This window comes from Lontra canadensis, unplaced genomic scaffold (assembly GCF_010015895.1).
Source record: "Lontra canadensis isolate GAN:19392208 unplaced genomic scaffold, GSC_riverotter_1.0 scaffold46, whole genome shotgun sequence".
Lineage (NCBI taxonomy): Eukaryota > Metazoa > Chordata > Mammalia > Carnivora > Mustelidae > Lontra > Lontra canadensis.
The window spans coordinates 13,779,545-13,796,349 of record NW_022631040.1 but is presented as its reverse complement, the minus strand read 5'-3'; the positions used below and the strand labels follow the sequence as shown (position 1 = coordinate 13,796,349).

Here is a 16,805-nt window from a genome sequence, read left to right as displayed (position 1 = left end):
GTGTGTGTGTGTGTGTGTGTGTGTGTGTGTGTGTGTGTGTGTCTTCTTTATCCATTCATCTCTTGATGGACATCTGGGCTCTTTCCATTGTTTGGCTATAGTGGACATTGCTGCTATAAACACTGGGGTGCAGGTGCCCCTACAGATCACTACATCTATATCCTTGGGGTAGATACTTAGTAGTGTGATTGCTGGGTCATAAGGAAGCTCTATTTTCAACTTCTTGAGGAACTTCCATGCTGTTTTCCAGAGTGGCTGCACCAGCTTACATTCCCACCTACAGGGTAGGAGAGTTCCCCTTTCTCTGCATCCTCACCAACATCTGTTGTTCCCTGACTTGTTAATTTGAGCCATTCTTACTGGTGTGAGGTGGTATCTCATTGTGGTTTTGATTTGTATTTCCCTGATTCCAAGTGACGTGGAGCACTTTTTCATGTGTCTGTTGGCCATCTGGATGTCTTCTTTGCCGAAATGTCTGTTCATGTCCTCTGCCCATTTCTTGATTGGATTATGTGTTCTTTGGGTATTGAGTTTGATAAGTTCTTTATAGATTTTGGATATTATCCCTTTATCTGGTAAGTCATTCACAAATACCTTCTCCCATTTTGTCGGTTGTCTTTTGGTTTTGTCGTCGGTTTGCTGCACAAAAGTTTTTTATCTTAATGAAGTCCCAGGAGTTATTTTTGCCTGTTTCCTTGCCTTTGACAGTGTTTCTAGGTAGAAGTTGCTGCTGCTGAGGCCACAGAGTTTACTGCTTGTGTTTTCCTCTATGATTTTTTTTTTTAAAGATTTTACTTATTTATTTGACAGACAGAGATCACACGTAGGCAGAGAGGCAGGCAGAAGGGGTGGGGGAAGCAAGCTCCCCGCCAAGCAGAGAGGCTGATGGAGGGCTCAATCCCAAGACCCTGAGACCATGACCTGAGCTGAAGGCAGAGGCTTAACGTACTGAGCCACCCAGGTGCCCTTCCTCTACGATTTTGATGGATTCCTCTCATATTTTTGTCTTTCATCCATTTCGAGTCTATTTTTGTGTATGGTATAAGGAAGTGGTCTAGTTTTATTCTTATGCATGTTTAAATATAAACACCATATGTTGAACAGACTGTCTTTTTTCCATTGGATGCTCATTCCTGCTTTGTTGAAGATTAGTTGACCATAGAGTTGAGGGTCCATTTCTGGGTTCTCCATTCTGTTCCATTGATCTCTGTGTCTGTTTTTGTGACAATACCATACTGTCTTGATGATTACAGCTTTGTAATAGAGCTTAAAGTCCAGAATTGTGATGCGACCAGCTTTGGTTTTCTTTTTTTCAATATTCCTTTGGCTATTTGGGGTCCCTTCTAGTTCCATACAAATTTTAGAATAATTTGTTCCAGCTCTCTGAAAAAAGTTGATGGTATTTTGATAGGGATTGAAGGATTTACATTGAATGTATAGATTGCTCTAGTTAGCATAGACATTTTAATAATATTTGTTCTTCCAGTCCATGAACATGGAATGTTTTTCCATTTCTTTGTGTCTTCCTCAGTTTCTTTCATGAGTTGTCTATAGTTTTCTGAGTACAGGTCCTTTGCCTCTTTGGTTAGGTTTGTTCCTAGGTATCTTACAGTTTTTGGTACAGTTGTAAATGAGATCGACTCCTTAATTCAACTTTCTTCTCTCCTATTGTTAGTGTATAGAAATGCAACTGATTTCTGTGCATTGATTTTATATCCTGCCACTTTGCTGAATTCCTGTACAAGTTCTAGCAATTTTGGGGTGGAGTCTTGGGTTTTCCACATAGAGTATGATACCACATCATCTGCCAAGAATGAGAGTTTGACTTCTTTGCTGATTCAGATGCCTTTTATTTCCTTTTGTTGTCGGATTGCTGAGGCTAGGACCTCTAGTACTATGTTGAATAGTGGACAACGGAAACTCAGGATCCTAAGGAGTAATCTCATACCCCCACTCTGAAGCCTGGTTCTTCCCAAATGCCGCAAAGAGCAGACATTTCTATTGATGTAAACTTCCTTGATCATCCTTTATAATATTTCTGTTTTTATCAAACTTTTCAGACAAAAATAGATGTTTCATAAATTAAGTCCGTGACCATCTTAGATTTATTGCTTTTTAAAATATTTAAGAAAGATTACTAATTTTTCCTGTAGACATTATTGCTTATAATAACTATTTCTTCCTGTGTGTTTAGAATGGAGTTTAGTTTGTTTTAAAGATGTTTATTTATTTATTTTTAAGTAATCTCTACACTCAATGTGGGGCTTGAACCCACGACCCTGAGATCAAGAGTTGTAGGCTTTTCTAACTGAGCCAGCCAGGCGCCCTGGTTGTATAATATTATTCATCAGAATAACATGTTTAGAGAATAGGGCAAGGTAAAGTTGTTTTATTTCTGTACAAAGTTCATAACAGATAGTTTTCTTGATTGACCACACCAAGAACTGGATGTGTGTCCTTTCTTCTCAAATGGAGTTCCCTTTATCTTACTTCCAATGGTAGTGGTGTCCGCTCCTCTCCACAGATTCATGTTCGATTCTCTGCATCTTCCTTCCCTTGTATAGTTTTTCTCCAAAGCTTTTCTGGGATTAACCCTTTTAATTTTCTCATCCTCCATCCCAGTCTCACTTCCTGCGTATATTGGCTCATAAGTATACTATTCTGCTGCCATAAGCAGTATTTCCTTTGTGTTGTGGATGTGTAGGTTCCTGAATCTTAAAAATTCCTTCCCCTCTTTCTGAGTAGGATCTCTTCCAGGACAATTCTGAAATACTGTCTTCATCATGATAAGCTTGCCTCCCCATCTGGAATGCCATCTGCCCTGCAGGGCTCATTAGACCTGTCATTCCAGTGCCACACCCTCATGTGTTAGCTGCACGTTCAACGTATGTTGATCAGATCTTTACCACTTGCTCTTTAATTAATTGTCCTAAGTTTTTTCATACCTGTTTTATGTTGTCTCTCTTCTTCTAGACTAATCAGTCTTCTGAGGTCACGTACCTATCTTATGTCTTTTGTTAACCTTGCCATAACTCCTGGTATAATATTTCTTTAAAAAAAGGCTTGTTGAGGGGCGCCTGGGTGGCTCAGTGGGTTAAGCCTCTGCCTTCGGCTCAGGTCATGATCTCAGGGATCATGGAATCAAACCCCACATCGGGCTCTCTGCTCAGCGGGGAGCCTGCTTCCCCCCCGCCCCTGCCTGCCTCTCTGCCTACTTGTGATCTCTCTCTCTCTCTCTCTCTGTCAAATAAATAAATAAATAAAATCTTCAACAAAATAAATAAATAAAAATAAAAATAAATTAAAAAGACTTGTTGATCTTAATTGATGAGATGAATTTTAAAGTCAATATTTACCTTTTTCTTACACCCAATGGGGTAGAACTCAAGTAAACGTTGATTAAAGCAGTTGGAACACGACATTTACACTGGTGGATGATTCAGTACCTTTCGGCAGCTGACACTTTGTTCTGTAGCAAGAAGAGATACAGATAGGGTAATGTCTGGAGCTCTTTACATGATCTTTAACCCTGAATGTCTTTAATAAGAAAAAAAGGCTAGGACTAGTTCTGTATAGCCAAACTCATGAGAACGTAGCACATGAATATGTATGTTTAGTGTTGGTTTGGGATTTGTCTCAATTGCTTTGGCCTGTCCTGGTTGGGTGTGATGCATTTGCTGTCCTGGTTGGGTTTGACCCCTTCCATGGTAAATTAACACTCAACTATTCTGACTTAGGTTTGCTTTTTTTTCTTTTAAATTTTCTTTTTATAAAGTAGGTAGGTAATTTCTTACCTACTTTCCCTTTCTCACCTTATTTCCAAGTCCATATTGATATTTACTTAGTTCGTCCTCTGGGAGGAGAATACCAGTGCCTTTTGGAGGGAGGGGAGAGCTGTTTTTTTTTTGCCCAACAAGTGGCCAAAAATCAAAAGTATTTTGTTTCTGTAACTGTCTCTTTTGAAGGACTAACTTTCCTTTATTTAAACCTTTAAGATTGAAATAAAACATGCAGAAAAAGTGTTTAAAACAAATACATGATTGGGTGCCTGGGTGTCTCGGTTGGGCGTCTGCCTTCGGCTCAAGTCATGATCCCAGAGTCCTGGGACCGAGCCCCATGTTGGACTCCCTGCTCAGTGGGGAGTCTGCTTCTCCGTCTCCCTCTGCCTGCCACTTCCCCTGCTTGTGCTCTCTCTTTCTTTCTCTGTCAAATAAATAAATAAAATCTTCAAAAAAAAAAAAAAAACCCAAAAACCAAGCACATGATAAAATGAATAATTTAAAACAAGTATCTGGGGTTGGGTGCCTGGGTGGCTTAGTGGGTTAAGCCTCTGCCTTCGGCTCAGGTCATGATCTTAGGGTCCTGGGATCGAGCCCCGCATTGGGATTTCTGCTCAGCAGGAAGCCTGCTTCCCCGTCTCTCTCTGCCTGCCTCTCTGCTTACTTGGGATCTCTCTCTCCGTCAAATAAATAAATAAAATCTTTTAAAAAAATAATAATAAAACAAGTATCTGTGTAGCTACCACCTAGATTCATTCTTAAAGTTCCCCAGGTGTGCACTTCCTCCCATTCTGTTGGGGGCAGGGAGAGTTTGTGAAGAATTAGTATTATTCTTTAAATGTTTAATATTTAATAATAATAAATAATTTAAATATAAGTTATTCTTTAAAATTCTTTCTTAGAATCTACTAGCAAAGCCATCAGGGCCTGAGCTTTTCTTGTGGATAGTTTATTGATTGCTATTACTATGAACAAAGCCCTCAATACTGAATGACTTTTAAGAGTCTGTTGTCTCTGGACAGATGAAGATGATTACGCTTACAACACAGCGTCCCAGAGGATGCTCAACCAAAGCTGCAAGACATCTGTAAACCTTGGTGCATTGATTCAAACTCCTGGAGTTTGGGACCCTTTTGTCAAGAGTTATGTAGAGGCAAGTAGCCTTCTCATAAACTTTTATTACTGTCATTTTGTCATGAGCCTTATTTTTATTGATCAGATGGTAACTAAATGGAGAAAATTGATTAAAAAAAAAAGAGGGGTGCCTGGCTTGCTCAGTCAGTGGAGCGTGCAACTCTTGATCTCCAGGTTGTGAATTTGAGCCCTGCGTTGGGTATAGAGAGTCCTTAAAACAAAATCTTAAATAAATAAAGAAAAATTTGTAAAAATTAAAAAGAGAGAATATGTCTCTTTTTGGTCTGAAGAATTTTTATTTTACTAATACACTGTAAATTTACTTTTTTTTCCCCCTTCATCACTGGATAATGTGTCATGGTCAAATATTTATAAAATAAATAGCAATATAGTTTGTAAATGTTAAATTTATATTACTCTTACTGAAGTTAGAAGAAAAGCAGAGAGATACTTTACGATTTGGTGTGATAGAGAAGACCAGGGGACAAAAATCTGAAAGTGGGTCACAATATGTGGGTTGGATGAAGACTGATGGCTTTTAGGAAGTTCATTAGGGAGCCATGCCATGTCCTCTCAAGTCAGTGTGAAAGGACAGGGAGCCTTGGCACGGGCACTAGGAATATATCTTCAAAGTAACTGGCTTTTTGAGAGTTTCCTGGATGCTAACATGATAATTATGTTGTCAAAAGATGATCTCTGAAACCACATGCCGCATATGGGTGGGAACGAAGGGAAAGGAATTGTAGTTCTCACATGTTCCCCTTGTGGCTGAAGTTATGTCGGGCACAGAGGTTAGTCACGTCACATGGTCTTTTTCAGTCGTTCCTATGTCCTCCTTGGAAGACTTTGTTTCTGATAGGAATCTGCATTTTTCAGTAACAAAAATGTGATAAGGAGGGTATGGGAACCCACATAGGCCTTTGGTGTAAGTGATCTGTGTTCTGTAGAGGTCATGACGTACGTTGGCGAGAGCAACCAGTGACATTACTATTTTTCCTTTACAGTAAGTACTATTCATCATTTTAATTAATTTTTGTTCCCATCAATAGAGTTAAGTTGTGCATTATCTTCCATACAGCTGTCTTACAGGATTTAGCTAAGACATTTTGACTTATTTTATATAGATGCTGGAATTCTATGGGGATCGAGATGGAGCCCGAGAGGTGCTCACCAATTATGCCTATGATGAAAAGTTCCCATCAAATCCAAATGCTCATATCTACTTATATAACTTTCTGAAGAGAGAAAAGGCACCAAGAGAGAAACTGATAAGTGTGCTTAAGGTATAAAATGTTTATTTCAATGTTCGAACATGGTTGGGGATCTACTTTAAAATATCCTGGGGCGCCCGGCTCACTCAGTCAGTGGAGCATGCAACTCTTGATCTCAGCCCCATGTTTGGTGTAGAAATTGAGAAGGAAAAAAAAAAAGTAAATTTTGAAACATCCTTAGGTCATGCTTTCCAGCTCTGAAATTCTAGCACTCATAGCAAATGATTGTGTGTGCCCTGAGGTGGACATGTGAGGCTTGGGTGACCCTCCACTGCCATTCCCCCTCTACTCTCCCCAAGTTAGGCTGAGGGCAAAGGATCAGTATTTTGGAAACCCTTTGTCAACGTTTTGGGAACATTCTGCTTTGATACTTTTTGAAAATCAGCTTTATTAAAATTTAATTTATATACAGTGAAACACTTATTTTAAGTATACACTTGAATTATTGGGGTACCTGGGTGGCTCAGTGGGTTAAAGCATTTGCCTTCAGCTCAGGTCATGATCTCAGGGTCCTGGGATTGAGCCACGCATGCATCGGGCTGTCTGCTCAGCAGGGAGCCTGCTTCCTCCTCTCTCTCTGCCTGCCTCTTTGCCTACTTGTGATCTTTCTCTCTCTGTCAAATAAATAAATAAAATCTTTAAAACAAAACAAAACAATTTATTTATTTATTTATTTATTTATAGAAGAAGAGAGGGGGTGGGGGAGAGAGAATCTTTCATTGCATGGAGTATAATGTGGGTTCAATCTCATAACCCTGAGATCATGACCTGAGCTGAAATCAGTAGTCAGATGCTTAGCCAATGGGGCCCCAAGAAAAATTCTTACCTTTCAGTCTTCTTTTATTTATTTGTTTGGGTTTTTTGTTTGTTTGTTTGTTTTTAAGATTTTATTTATTTAACAGTACAAGCAGGGGGAGTGGCAGGGAGAGGAAGAAGCAGGCTCCCACTGAGCCGAGAGCCCAATGTGGGGTTCGATCCCAGGACCCTGGGATCATGACCTGAGCTGAAGGCAGACGTTTAACCAACTGAGCCACCCAGGCGCTGCCAGTCTTCTTTGAAAAAATACATTAGCTGGGACACCTGGCTGGTTCAGTCAATGGAGTGTGCGACTCTTGATCTTGGGGTTGTGAGTTCGAGCCCACATTGAGTGTAGAGGTTGCTTAAAAGTAAAGAAATGCCTTTGTAATATATACAAATTACAAGATTATTTTTTTCTTCCAGATTTTGTATCAGATTGTACCATCTCATAAATTGATGTTAGAATTCCATAGATTACTGAGAAAATCAGGTAAATAGTTTTTGTTTTGTATCTCTTTGTGCAGACAAGCTATAGACTAGCAAACTATGGCCAGTGGGCCAAACCCACCCCCACCTGCTTTTGTAAATCAAGTTCTCTTGGAGCACTTTTGTGTTGTCTATGACTTTTGTGCTACAACAGCAGAGTTGTGTAGTTGCGTAGTTGTGACAAAGACCATACAGCTCACAAAGCTTAAATATTTACTGTTTGTCCCTTCATAAGAAAAGTGTGCTGACTTCTGCTGTAGGATATTAGGTAATAGCACAAGAGAAATGGCTTTAATTTGTATAATTCACCTCGTTTTAATCTTTACTGCATTTCAGCTCGGTATGGAAAAGCACATACTTCTTCATAGAAGGAAGTCAGCTTAAGTCCATTCGGTACTGGGGCTGCATCAGTCCCTCATCTGTTAGAAGAGAGGGCAGGTTCTTTAAATAGTGTCCTCCCTCAGTCAAATGTAACCCATTTAGAAATCAGATCCTCCACTCTGACTTCATTAGCAGGAACTAAATTACTGAATTTTTCAGTAATTTACTGAAGAGTATGAGCATAACGATTATTTTAAACTGCTAACCAAACTAGGAGGCTTACAACTTAGTAGTATTTTATCAACCAAATACATATTTTTAGCCTTGTGCACCTCAATACCTTGTGTAAATTCTAATTGTGCCCATTACAGAAAAAGAAGACCACCGTAAACTGGGATTAGAGGTCTTATTTGGAGTCTTAGATTTTGCTGGATGCACTAAAAATATAACTGCTTGGAAATACTTGGCAAAATACCTGAGACAGACTTTAATGGGGTAAGTAAAAGACACAGTGTTTATTACTGGATCAGATCAGTAAAATTTCCCAGTATTTTAGCTGATACCTTTTACTGTTTAAGTAAAGTTCTTTGCTGATGTTTTTTTCATTTCTTGAACTGTGTCTTCAGCTGTTCTGAGTACATCAGAAGCAAGAAGATACATTCCCAAGTGAAACACAAAAATACTGTCAAGATCTTTTTATGCTGTCAAAAAAAGTACCGTACCTTACCACTGCGGTATTGGGGAAGATGTACATTTTCAAGTTGGAAATGTTGGCAAACACTGGTCACTCCCACTCTTTGCCAGATGCTTCGTGAAGCTCTTGGTGATCTGTGTCATCATCTTGTGAAATCTCATAGGAAGCAGCTTTTCTCCCAGCTCTTTTTCAGTAATTTTCAGTGGGGCTTTGCAGGCCTCATAAGATCATCATAGGTTGTGTTCATTCGGCAAATATCTGTTAAGTCCACTGTGAGCTGGATATCTGAAACTACACCTGTGATCATGATGTCATTAGTGCCACATTTCAAGTGAAAACAGGAGTGGTCCTAGTCATTTTTACTTCGTGAGAGGAAGGGGTTAACTTTGTGATAACGTTAAGGTTCATTTGTTTATCATATCCATTTCAGCTGGTTAGAATCTTTAGCATCGATGGGAACTTGTGTCAGGCTTCAGATATGACTTGACCTTGGAGACAGAAGAGGGCTGATGATAAAGTGTTTTGGTGTGATAACTGTAAACCACTTTTCACATCTACAGCGGCATAAAACCCCCAACTAACCACAAGATTTGTGAAGGCAAAGAAGTGTACTCTTCATTTTTTTAAACCTCTAGAAGTTCTGCCACAGGGCACACATGGGTGCTGATAAATATTTGCTCAATTAAGTTATTGACAAACACTTAGCATTGTCTGGGTTCAACTGTCAAACCTGTATGTTCACATATTTGTATAATAATGGCATCTTAATTTGAGTAGTAATTTGTAACATATAAAGTAAGGTTTTATAGTAATTTTTAAGTAATAATCACCATATTTAACATTCATTGAACACTTAGGAAGTACCAGACAATATGCAAAGGTCTTTATATGAGACCACTATACTCCTGGGTCAGTTTAATGACAATGCTTTGAGATGGGGACCATTAATAGCTTCATGGAAATTCAGGCTCAGAGAGATTAAGCAACTTGCCCAGGATCACATAGTAAATGGGAGATTGGAGATCCAAATCTAGGATTTTGAGTTCCGGGCGTGTGCTGTTAACCACTGTGTATACCAAACTGGCTATTTAATTAAATGGAAAGCAGAAATCAAAGAGAACTAAAAAGGATTTGCTTTCATACATGTGCTATACCATGGATGGCCACACTAGAAAGTACTTTCAGAACATCTTCCTTGTCATCTTTCCACAGATTTTTTTTTTTTTTTTTTTTTTGTGAGTGGGAAAATAACTATTTTCTTTGGGGGTGTGGACAGATTCCAATCTCAGAATTTCTGGAATTGCTTCTTGGTGCCAGTGGCCTTTATGACTTGGAGCACGTTGAACCACACAGTCTTTCTCAAGGGCTGGCACTCACCCACTGTGACCATGTCCAATCTGGACATCCCTGAAGTAGGGGGACAGGTGCATGGACATGTTCTTGTGGTATTTCTTGAAGAAGTACTTTTGGATGTAGTGGAGGTAGTCTCAGCAGATGACAGTGGTCTTCTCAGCTTCATCTTGGTCAGTCACCACACCAGCCAGGATCTGCCCACGGATAGGGACATTTCTTGTCAGTGTAGGTGCCCTCAGTGGCCTCCTTGGGCGTCTTGAAGCCCAGACTGATGTTTTTATAGTATCACAGGCGCTTCTCCTTGCCCGTAGTTCCAATCAGGACCCCATTCTCATTTTGAGAGATGGTTGGCTGCTTTGGTAGGCAGCCTCAGTCTGAATGTCTACCATCTTCCCAGCTGCGTGACAAAAGGGCTTTTTTATGTTCAAATTCTGGCAGTATGGTTCACCTCCCATCACTGACCTTCCCGTTTAACATTTCTTTTCTAGGAATCACCTTGCCTGGGTTCAAGAAGAGTGGAACTCCAGGAAAAACTGGTGGCCAGACTTTCACTTCAGCTCCTTTTGGGCAAAAAGCGACTGGAAAGAGGATAAAACATTGGCTTGTGAGAAAGCTTTGGTAGCTGGAATATTGTTAGGGAAAGGTATGAAGGTTTGTTTTCTTCTTATCTAGGCATAGCTTTGGATGATTTTGAAATTACAAGGTGTGACCATTCATTCGTGCCACAGGTTACTGGGTATAGTGCCCAAGGACATTAGAGGCTGGAGAAATAACTGGGGAATGGGAAAATGGATGTTGAGTTGGGGCCAGCTGATGTGCTAGTCGTGACCATCCGTGAAATAGAAGCAGCGATTTCATCTTGTTAATTGTGGTGGTTGGTTTTTATGCTGTAACTTGAGTATCTTTAGGGGCCAATTAAGATAGAGGATGTGGACTGTTTTCACAGCAACCGACATTGTCTACCTTACAGTATTAGAAAGAGAAGAATATTCTCTGGTGATTTCATTGTTGTATAATTGCTATTATATTTAGTTGTCTGTTCCTACAAGGATGAAACATTTTTCCCTATAAAAAATTATACCCCCTGTAACTTATTTAAAAATCCTCTTAAAAGAAAGGGAAATTGATCTTATCTCTGTGGTCTGTCTTGACTGTGAAAACTCTTACTGCTTTGTGCCACTGCCCTGTGAGGACAGAGATGGGACCACGGCTGGGTCTGTCCAGAGATGAAGCGAATGTCTCCGTGTTCATGAGTAAGCAGTCTGTTGCTAGAGAATTCAGAGTATCCTAAAGAGCATCTTCAGCTTGGCTTTAGATATGGTCGATACTATTTTGGAGTTAGTATTCTCACTGAGTGTTTCAGATGGTTACTAAGGTTAATAAAGTGCCAGTTTCTCGGAGGAAAGGGACAAATAAAAGTGAAAGCAATCATAAGATTTCTGAACACACACCAAGGAACAGAAATGTGATTCAGACTGTGATTTCCTACTTCCTTATGAGCATAGAGGCATCTAGTACCGATACCTAAAGGCGTCTGTGTTTGAGCAGAGTCTGAAAACATGGGCTGATTTTCCAGTTCTGTCATCTTGCCCTGTCCCTTAGGTCAAACAGCTAACCTTTGGGAGCCTTCTCCGAGTGGGCTTTGTTAACACTTGGCCTTGATGCTTACAGGATGGTTGCGAGCATCAAGCAAGCGTCACATCGAAGTGCTTGATAAATTCAGAAGTACTCTCTGAACATTAGGCATAACCATGCCTGAAAAGGGGTCCATCTCTTGTTTCGGGCCTTAGTGTTGGGCTTCAGTCAGTCTGGTCCGGAGTTGAGCTGGTTATGCTCATTATATCACAGGATTCAAATTCTGGTCATGGTGTGCCTTTGTTCCATGCTTAAGAGTCGGGTGTGGTAGCTGCCTGTCTTCCCGTCTCTGCTAAGGCAAGCCAGGCCCTGTCCCTCGACTCCATGTCTGGTGGCTCGTGAGGAGTTAGGAGTTTACTGTAGTTGATTTGACTTTTTCTCTGTGTTAGGGTGGGAGCAAAATTCTTTCCATCTTTCAGTATTCTAGATAGAAGCAGAGGTCTGTGTACAAAGCATTTTGTTTTTGCTGAAGTGGTAGGTGTGTTTAGAAATACAGGTTATTAACACCACAGACGCCACTGCTTCCCAGCTAACAAAATAGTAGTCATTCTGGCACACTGTTTTCAGGGACGATAAAATGGTTACTGGAGGTGCAATATGTTTCCTAGCAATTTCCCAGAGATGATGGTTGGATTAGATACATTCTGAGACTATGATGAAATTAGTTTGTCTTAGGTGATTTATGGTCTCACTCATTTATCAAATTAAAAAAAAAACAACTTGTAATATCTAGTTTATAGTTTTTTAACAGAGATTTGATTCATGTCTGAAATATTTAACCAGTGATCTTCTTAGCACTGTAAGACTGTGACAGGCAGGTAGAAGAACTTGTCATGAGCATGAGGTCCCCTTCTCAGAGCTGCAAGGTCACCACCCCACTGCTCACTGGGTGCTGGAATGACTAGCCAAGTTCTGATCTCTTCTCACCTGTGAGTTCATTCTAATCCTTCACCTCAGGGTTTTCTTACAGAGAACTTTCTTACTGTTACAGATGCCTCTTGGGCTGTTGTTCAAGCTAACCTTAAAAGGGAAGTGATTGTAATTTGCTTTTGGAGAAGGCATATTCAATACATGAGTATGTGATAATACACATATCACCTTAACTAGGGTTTGGGAGGCAGGGTGGAAAGCCAGATGAAGTGTGCGCTCGAATTATGACGGGTCGGAAGCATTTTTGTATGTAGGAAGCATGCGTACATTTCACCGGCGACGGCTCTCAGAATGTGCTCATACTGGTATACCTTATACAGATCCCCCCATTTTCATAATCATTACTGTGTCAGAGCTGAAGCACAATTTTTTAAAATGTAGAAATATACTTGAAGCATTGGTAAGTATTAAAACGCTTTGTTTATTTTGTTTTTTAGATTGCAGATATTTTCGGTTTATTTCCAAACAAGATGATGAAGTCTTAAGGAAAAAAATTAAGCGGATAAAGAAGTCAGTGGCAAATCACAGTATTGTAAATCCAGGACTCTGATATTGAATACTAGTTATTTCAGATGAGTAGTTACAGAATAGTAGCTCGGTGGGTAATTGTTGAATGTATTATTTATTTGGTGTTTCTAGGAGGGAGTTTATATGGCTGCCAAAAAGTTATTTTTATATTTTTCTGTATTTTATTTTATTATAATTCTATGTAAAGAAACAGTCTCAGTGCCTTTGTTCTTTGTAAGTACATATTTTTCCTTTTTTGTACTGTGAAATATATTTATAATGGAATAACCTCCACATAAGAAATAAATTTGTTTAATGTATAGAGAATACAGCTGTATAGTAGTGACTGCCATTTGCAAAAAATGTGCTTCTGACTGTTGTATAATAAAACATAACTTTAGTATTGTTAAGTGAATTTATATTCTTTTTTAAGATTTTTTTTTTAATTGATTTATTTGACAGAGATCACAAGTAGGCAGAGAGGAGGAAGCAGGCTCCCCGTGGAGCAGAGAGCCTGATGCAGGGCTCGATCCCAGGACCCTGAGATTATGACCTGAGCTGAAGGCAGAGGCTTAACACATGGAGCCACCCAGGCGCCCCTCTTCTTTAAGATTCTGAATGATCCATGTTAGGTTTGCCATCATAAAGAATATAGTGGAGGACGCCTGGGTGACTCTGTAGGTTGAGTGTTTAGCTCTTGATTTTGGCTTGAGTCATGATCTCAGAGTCATGAGATCGAGACCCTCATGGGGTGCCGCACTTAGTGGGGGGGTCTGCTTCTCTCCCTCTACCCCTTCCCCTGCTCCCAGGTGCTTAGAAGCTCATGCGTGTGCATGCTCTCTCAATCTCTCTCTCTCAAATAAATAAATTTTAAAAAATTATATATATGTCATGAGTTCTGTTGAGGATTTTGGAAACAGAGAAGGATTTAGCAAAGGAATCCACTTCCTTTTTTGGTATTACGACAAGGGGCAAAGGGCGCAAGTGTGAGTTCTCAAGAGACTGGTCGGCTTGAATTCTGGGTTTATCATTAGGTAATTCTGTGACTTCCTGGGCAGGTTACTGAGCTTTCATAGTTCCTTTACCCATAGATGAGAGACAGTAGGATTTATCTCATCAGATTGCTCTGAATAATGAAATATAATACAGTGAACACCTAGGGTAATAATTAATACTTAACAAATCTTACATAAGTGACCATCCTTCATCCTGGTTTTAGACACTAAGTAACAGGAACTAAATAAAGATAATTTAAAGTCTTGTTTTCTCCTAGAAACCTCTGAAATACAGAAATCGTGTAATCGTTGGGTTAATGCTTCCTACTAAAACACCCCTGTCTTTCAAGCTGCTTACCATCCAGCCATCAACCTTGGACTTGAGAGCTTCACACACATTTGCGATCATTCAGTCCGCACAGGTCCTCCTTGCTCACCTGCCCCAAACTCTGATCTCTGGCTCACGAGCTTAGTGGGACTGTCATGCTTTGCTTGGACTCTGACGCAATGCACTGCCTATGAGAAGTCCCAAGACAGAGAAGTTAGACTATTATTGTAGAACTTATTTTATGAGTTTCAGTTTAGTAATGCCAGTCTTGTGTTGTCTGTTGCCCACTACTTTGAAAACAGTTGTCTCATGTATTTTATCTAGATTAAATGATATGTAAACTAACCAAATTAAAATTAGGACCTTTTTCCTATCAAAGATACCTTTAAGAAAATTAAGTACAGCCTATTAAAAGAAAGAAATATTTGTGGGGCACCTGGCTGGCTCAGGCAGTAGAGCATGTGACTTTTGACCTCTGGGTTGTAAGTTTGAGCTCCATGTTGGGTATAGAGATTACTTAAAATTTTTTAAAAAAAGAAAAAAAAAGTCTTGTTGAGAAAAAGATATAAACATACACATTCAACATATACTTTAATCATGACTAAGATGTTTATATGTGTATATATTTGCAATGCATGAACTGACAAAAGATTAAAATAAATTCAAATCAGTAAACAGGAAAAGAACCCAAGAGAAACAGTGGGCCAAGCTCATGAACAAGTATTTCACAGCAGAGGGTAAACATGGACCATAAACACATAAGCCAAAGAGATGCAAATCCGGAGTGGAGTGGGATACCAGTTCTGACCCGCTCAGTGAGCAAAAATGGAGATACTGAGGTTGAAGAAATGTGGATCCACAGAGTCTCTCATAGTAGCTGATGGGATGTAAAATACTGTAGTCATTTTGGGAAACACTTGCTTTACCATTTACTAAGACTATCCTTGAGTGTTTACTTGGGAAATGCTTGTACCTGTAAGCCAAGAGACAATAGCACTGTTCATCATAGCGGAAAAACTAGGAAAAAAAAAACCCCACAAATGCCCATTGGCATGAGATTGGACAAAATGTGGTAGAGTCGTGTAAAGAAAAATGAATAAACCGTAGCTTTATACATCAGCATAGGCGGATCTCAGTAACATACCGGGTGGGAGAAATGAGTCCCAACTTACTGCTTTATGCCTCCCTAGAGTTCAAACTATAAAGTTCAAACTGATGACTAAAATGTTTATAAATGCATACAGATTGTGATGAAACCCCATGAAAAGAAAACAGGTGGTAAACAGGTGGTTACCTCTGGATGGGAGAGGCAGAGCAATAGGGTGGAGGAAAAGCAGGGTGTAAGGGATGTGAATTACTGCTAATGGTCTAGTGTTTTAATTAGGCGGCTGGCTTTTCCTGGACTAATGTTGACGGTGTATCATGGGCCAAGGATTGTGATTTACCGCATTTGGTGCACTTCAGGCTACTTTGAACAATGAAAAGGACCATACAGTATAGATTCCATTTATATGAAATGTCCAGAGTAGGCAAGTCTACAGAAATGGAAGAAAGTACATTAGAGATTGCCTAGGGCAGGGGAAGGGAGGTGGATGGGAAGATAAGGTGGGAGTGATAACCAAAGGGTACAGGGTTTCTTTTGGGGGTGATGAAAAATATCCCCAATTTGGGGTGATGGTTTCACAATTCCCTCTGTTGAATATATTAAAAAGCATTTAATTGTACACCTTAAATGAGTTTACTATATGGTGTGCGAATTTTATCAATGACACCAAAAAGAAATAAAACCAAAAAACCAATAAGCTTTATGGAGTCAGAAAGGTCTGGAATCAACAAAGCACCTCACCTAACTGAGCCTCAGGTTTATTCTATAAAATGGGGTGATCTGAAAAATGTTTAGCTTGAGTCTTGATGTTGTGTTTTGCTCAATAAATGGTAACATTGGTTATTATGAACAAAAGAAAAAAAGGAAAAGTGAACAATGAACACAAGACCAAACTATTCTTTTTTTTTTTTTTTTTAAAGATTTTATTTATTTATTTGACAGACAGAGATCACAGGTAGGCGGAGAGGCAGGCAGAGAGAGGAGGAAGCGGGCTCCCCGCTTAGCGGAGAGCCCGACGCAGGGCTCGATCCCAGGACCCTGGGATCATGACCTGAGCCGAAGGCAGAGGCCTAACCCACTGAGCCACCCAGGTGCCCCAAGACCAAACTATTCTTTAATGAAGGAGTAAATGTGGCCTTTTTGGATCTAGCTATTTATCCATATTTCTAGCACAAGGGGTTTTTTTGGCTGGATTGGATTAGAATGTATTTTAAATATTTCAAAAGGAAATAAGCAGACCCTTGATGGATGTGGTCTACAAATCCCATGACTAACATCTGATTAAGTTGATTTTTAAAATTAATCTATTTGAGGGGTGCCTGGGTGGCTCAGTGGGTTAAAGCCTCTGCTTTTGGCTCAGGTCATGATCCTGGGGTCCTGGAATCGAGCCCCACATCGGGCTCTCTTCTCAGCGGGGAGGCTGTCTCCCCCCCCGCCCCCGCCCGCCGCCTGCCTCTCTGCCTAATTGT

At 39.9% G+C, this 16,805-nt stretch overlaps 1 protein-coding gene and 1 pseudogene across 1 annotated transcript in view; one reads left to right on the top strand and one right to left on the bottom strand.

Annotated features, from left to right (window-relative positions):
* Positions 1 to 13,241, top strand: part of TAF1A (TATA-box binding protein associated factor, RNA polymerase I subunit A) — a 30,250-nt gene extending 17,009 nt beyond the window's left edge. Inside the window, exons 6-11 of the mRNA XM_032872969.1 lie at positions 4,802 to 4,932; positions 6,038 to 6,196; positions 7,406 to 7,472; positions 8,161 to 8,284; positions 10,325 to 10,479; positions 12,839 to 13,241. Of these exons, the coding sequence (XP_032728860.1) occupies positions 4,802 to 4,932; positions 6,038 to 6,196; positions 7,406 to 7,472; positions 8,161 to 8,284; positions 10,325 to 10,479; positions 12,839 to 12,951 (749 nt within the window). The 3' untranslated portion in view covers positions 12,952 to 13,241. The remainder of the gene's footprint in view (positions 1 to 4,801; positions 4,933 to 6,037; positions 6,197 to 7,405; positions 7,473 to 8,160; positions 8,285 to 10,324; positions 10,480 to 12,838) is intronic.
* Positions 9,769 to 10,225, bottom strand: LOC116876667 (annotated as a pseudogene).
* Positions 13,242 to 16,805: the final 3,564 nt, after the last annotated feature.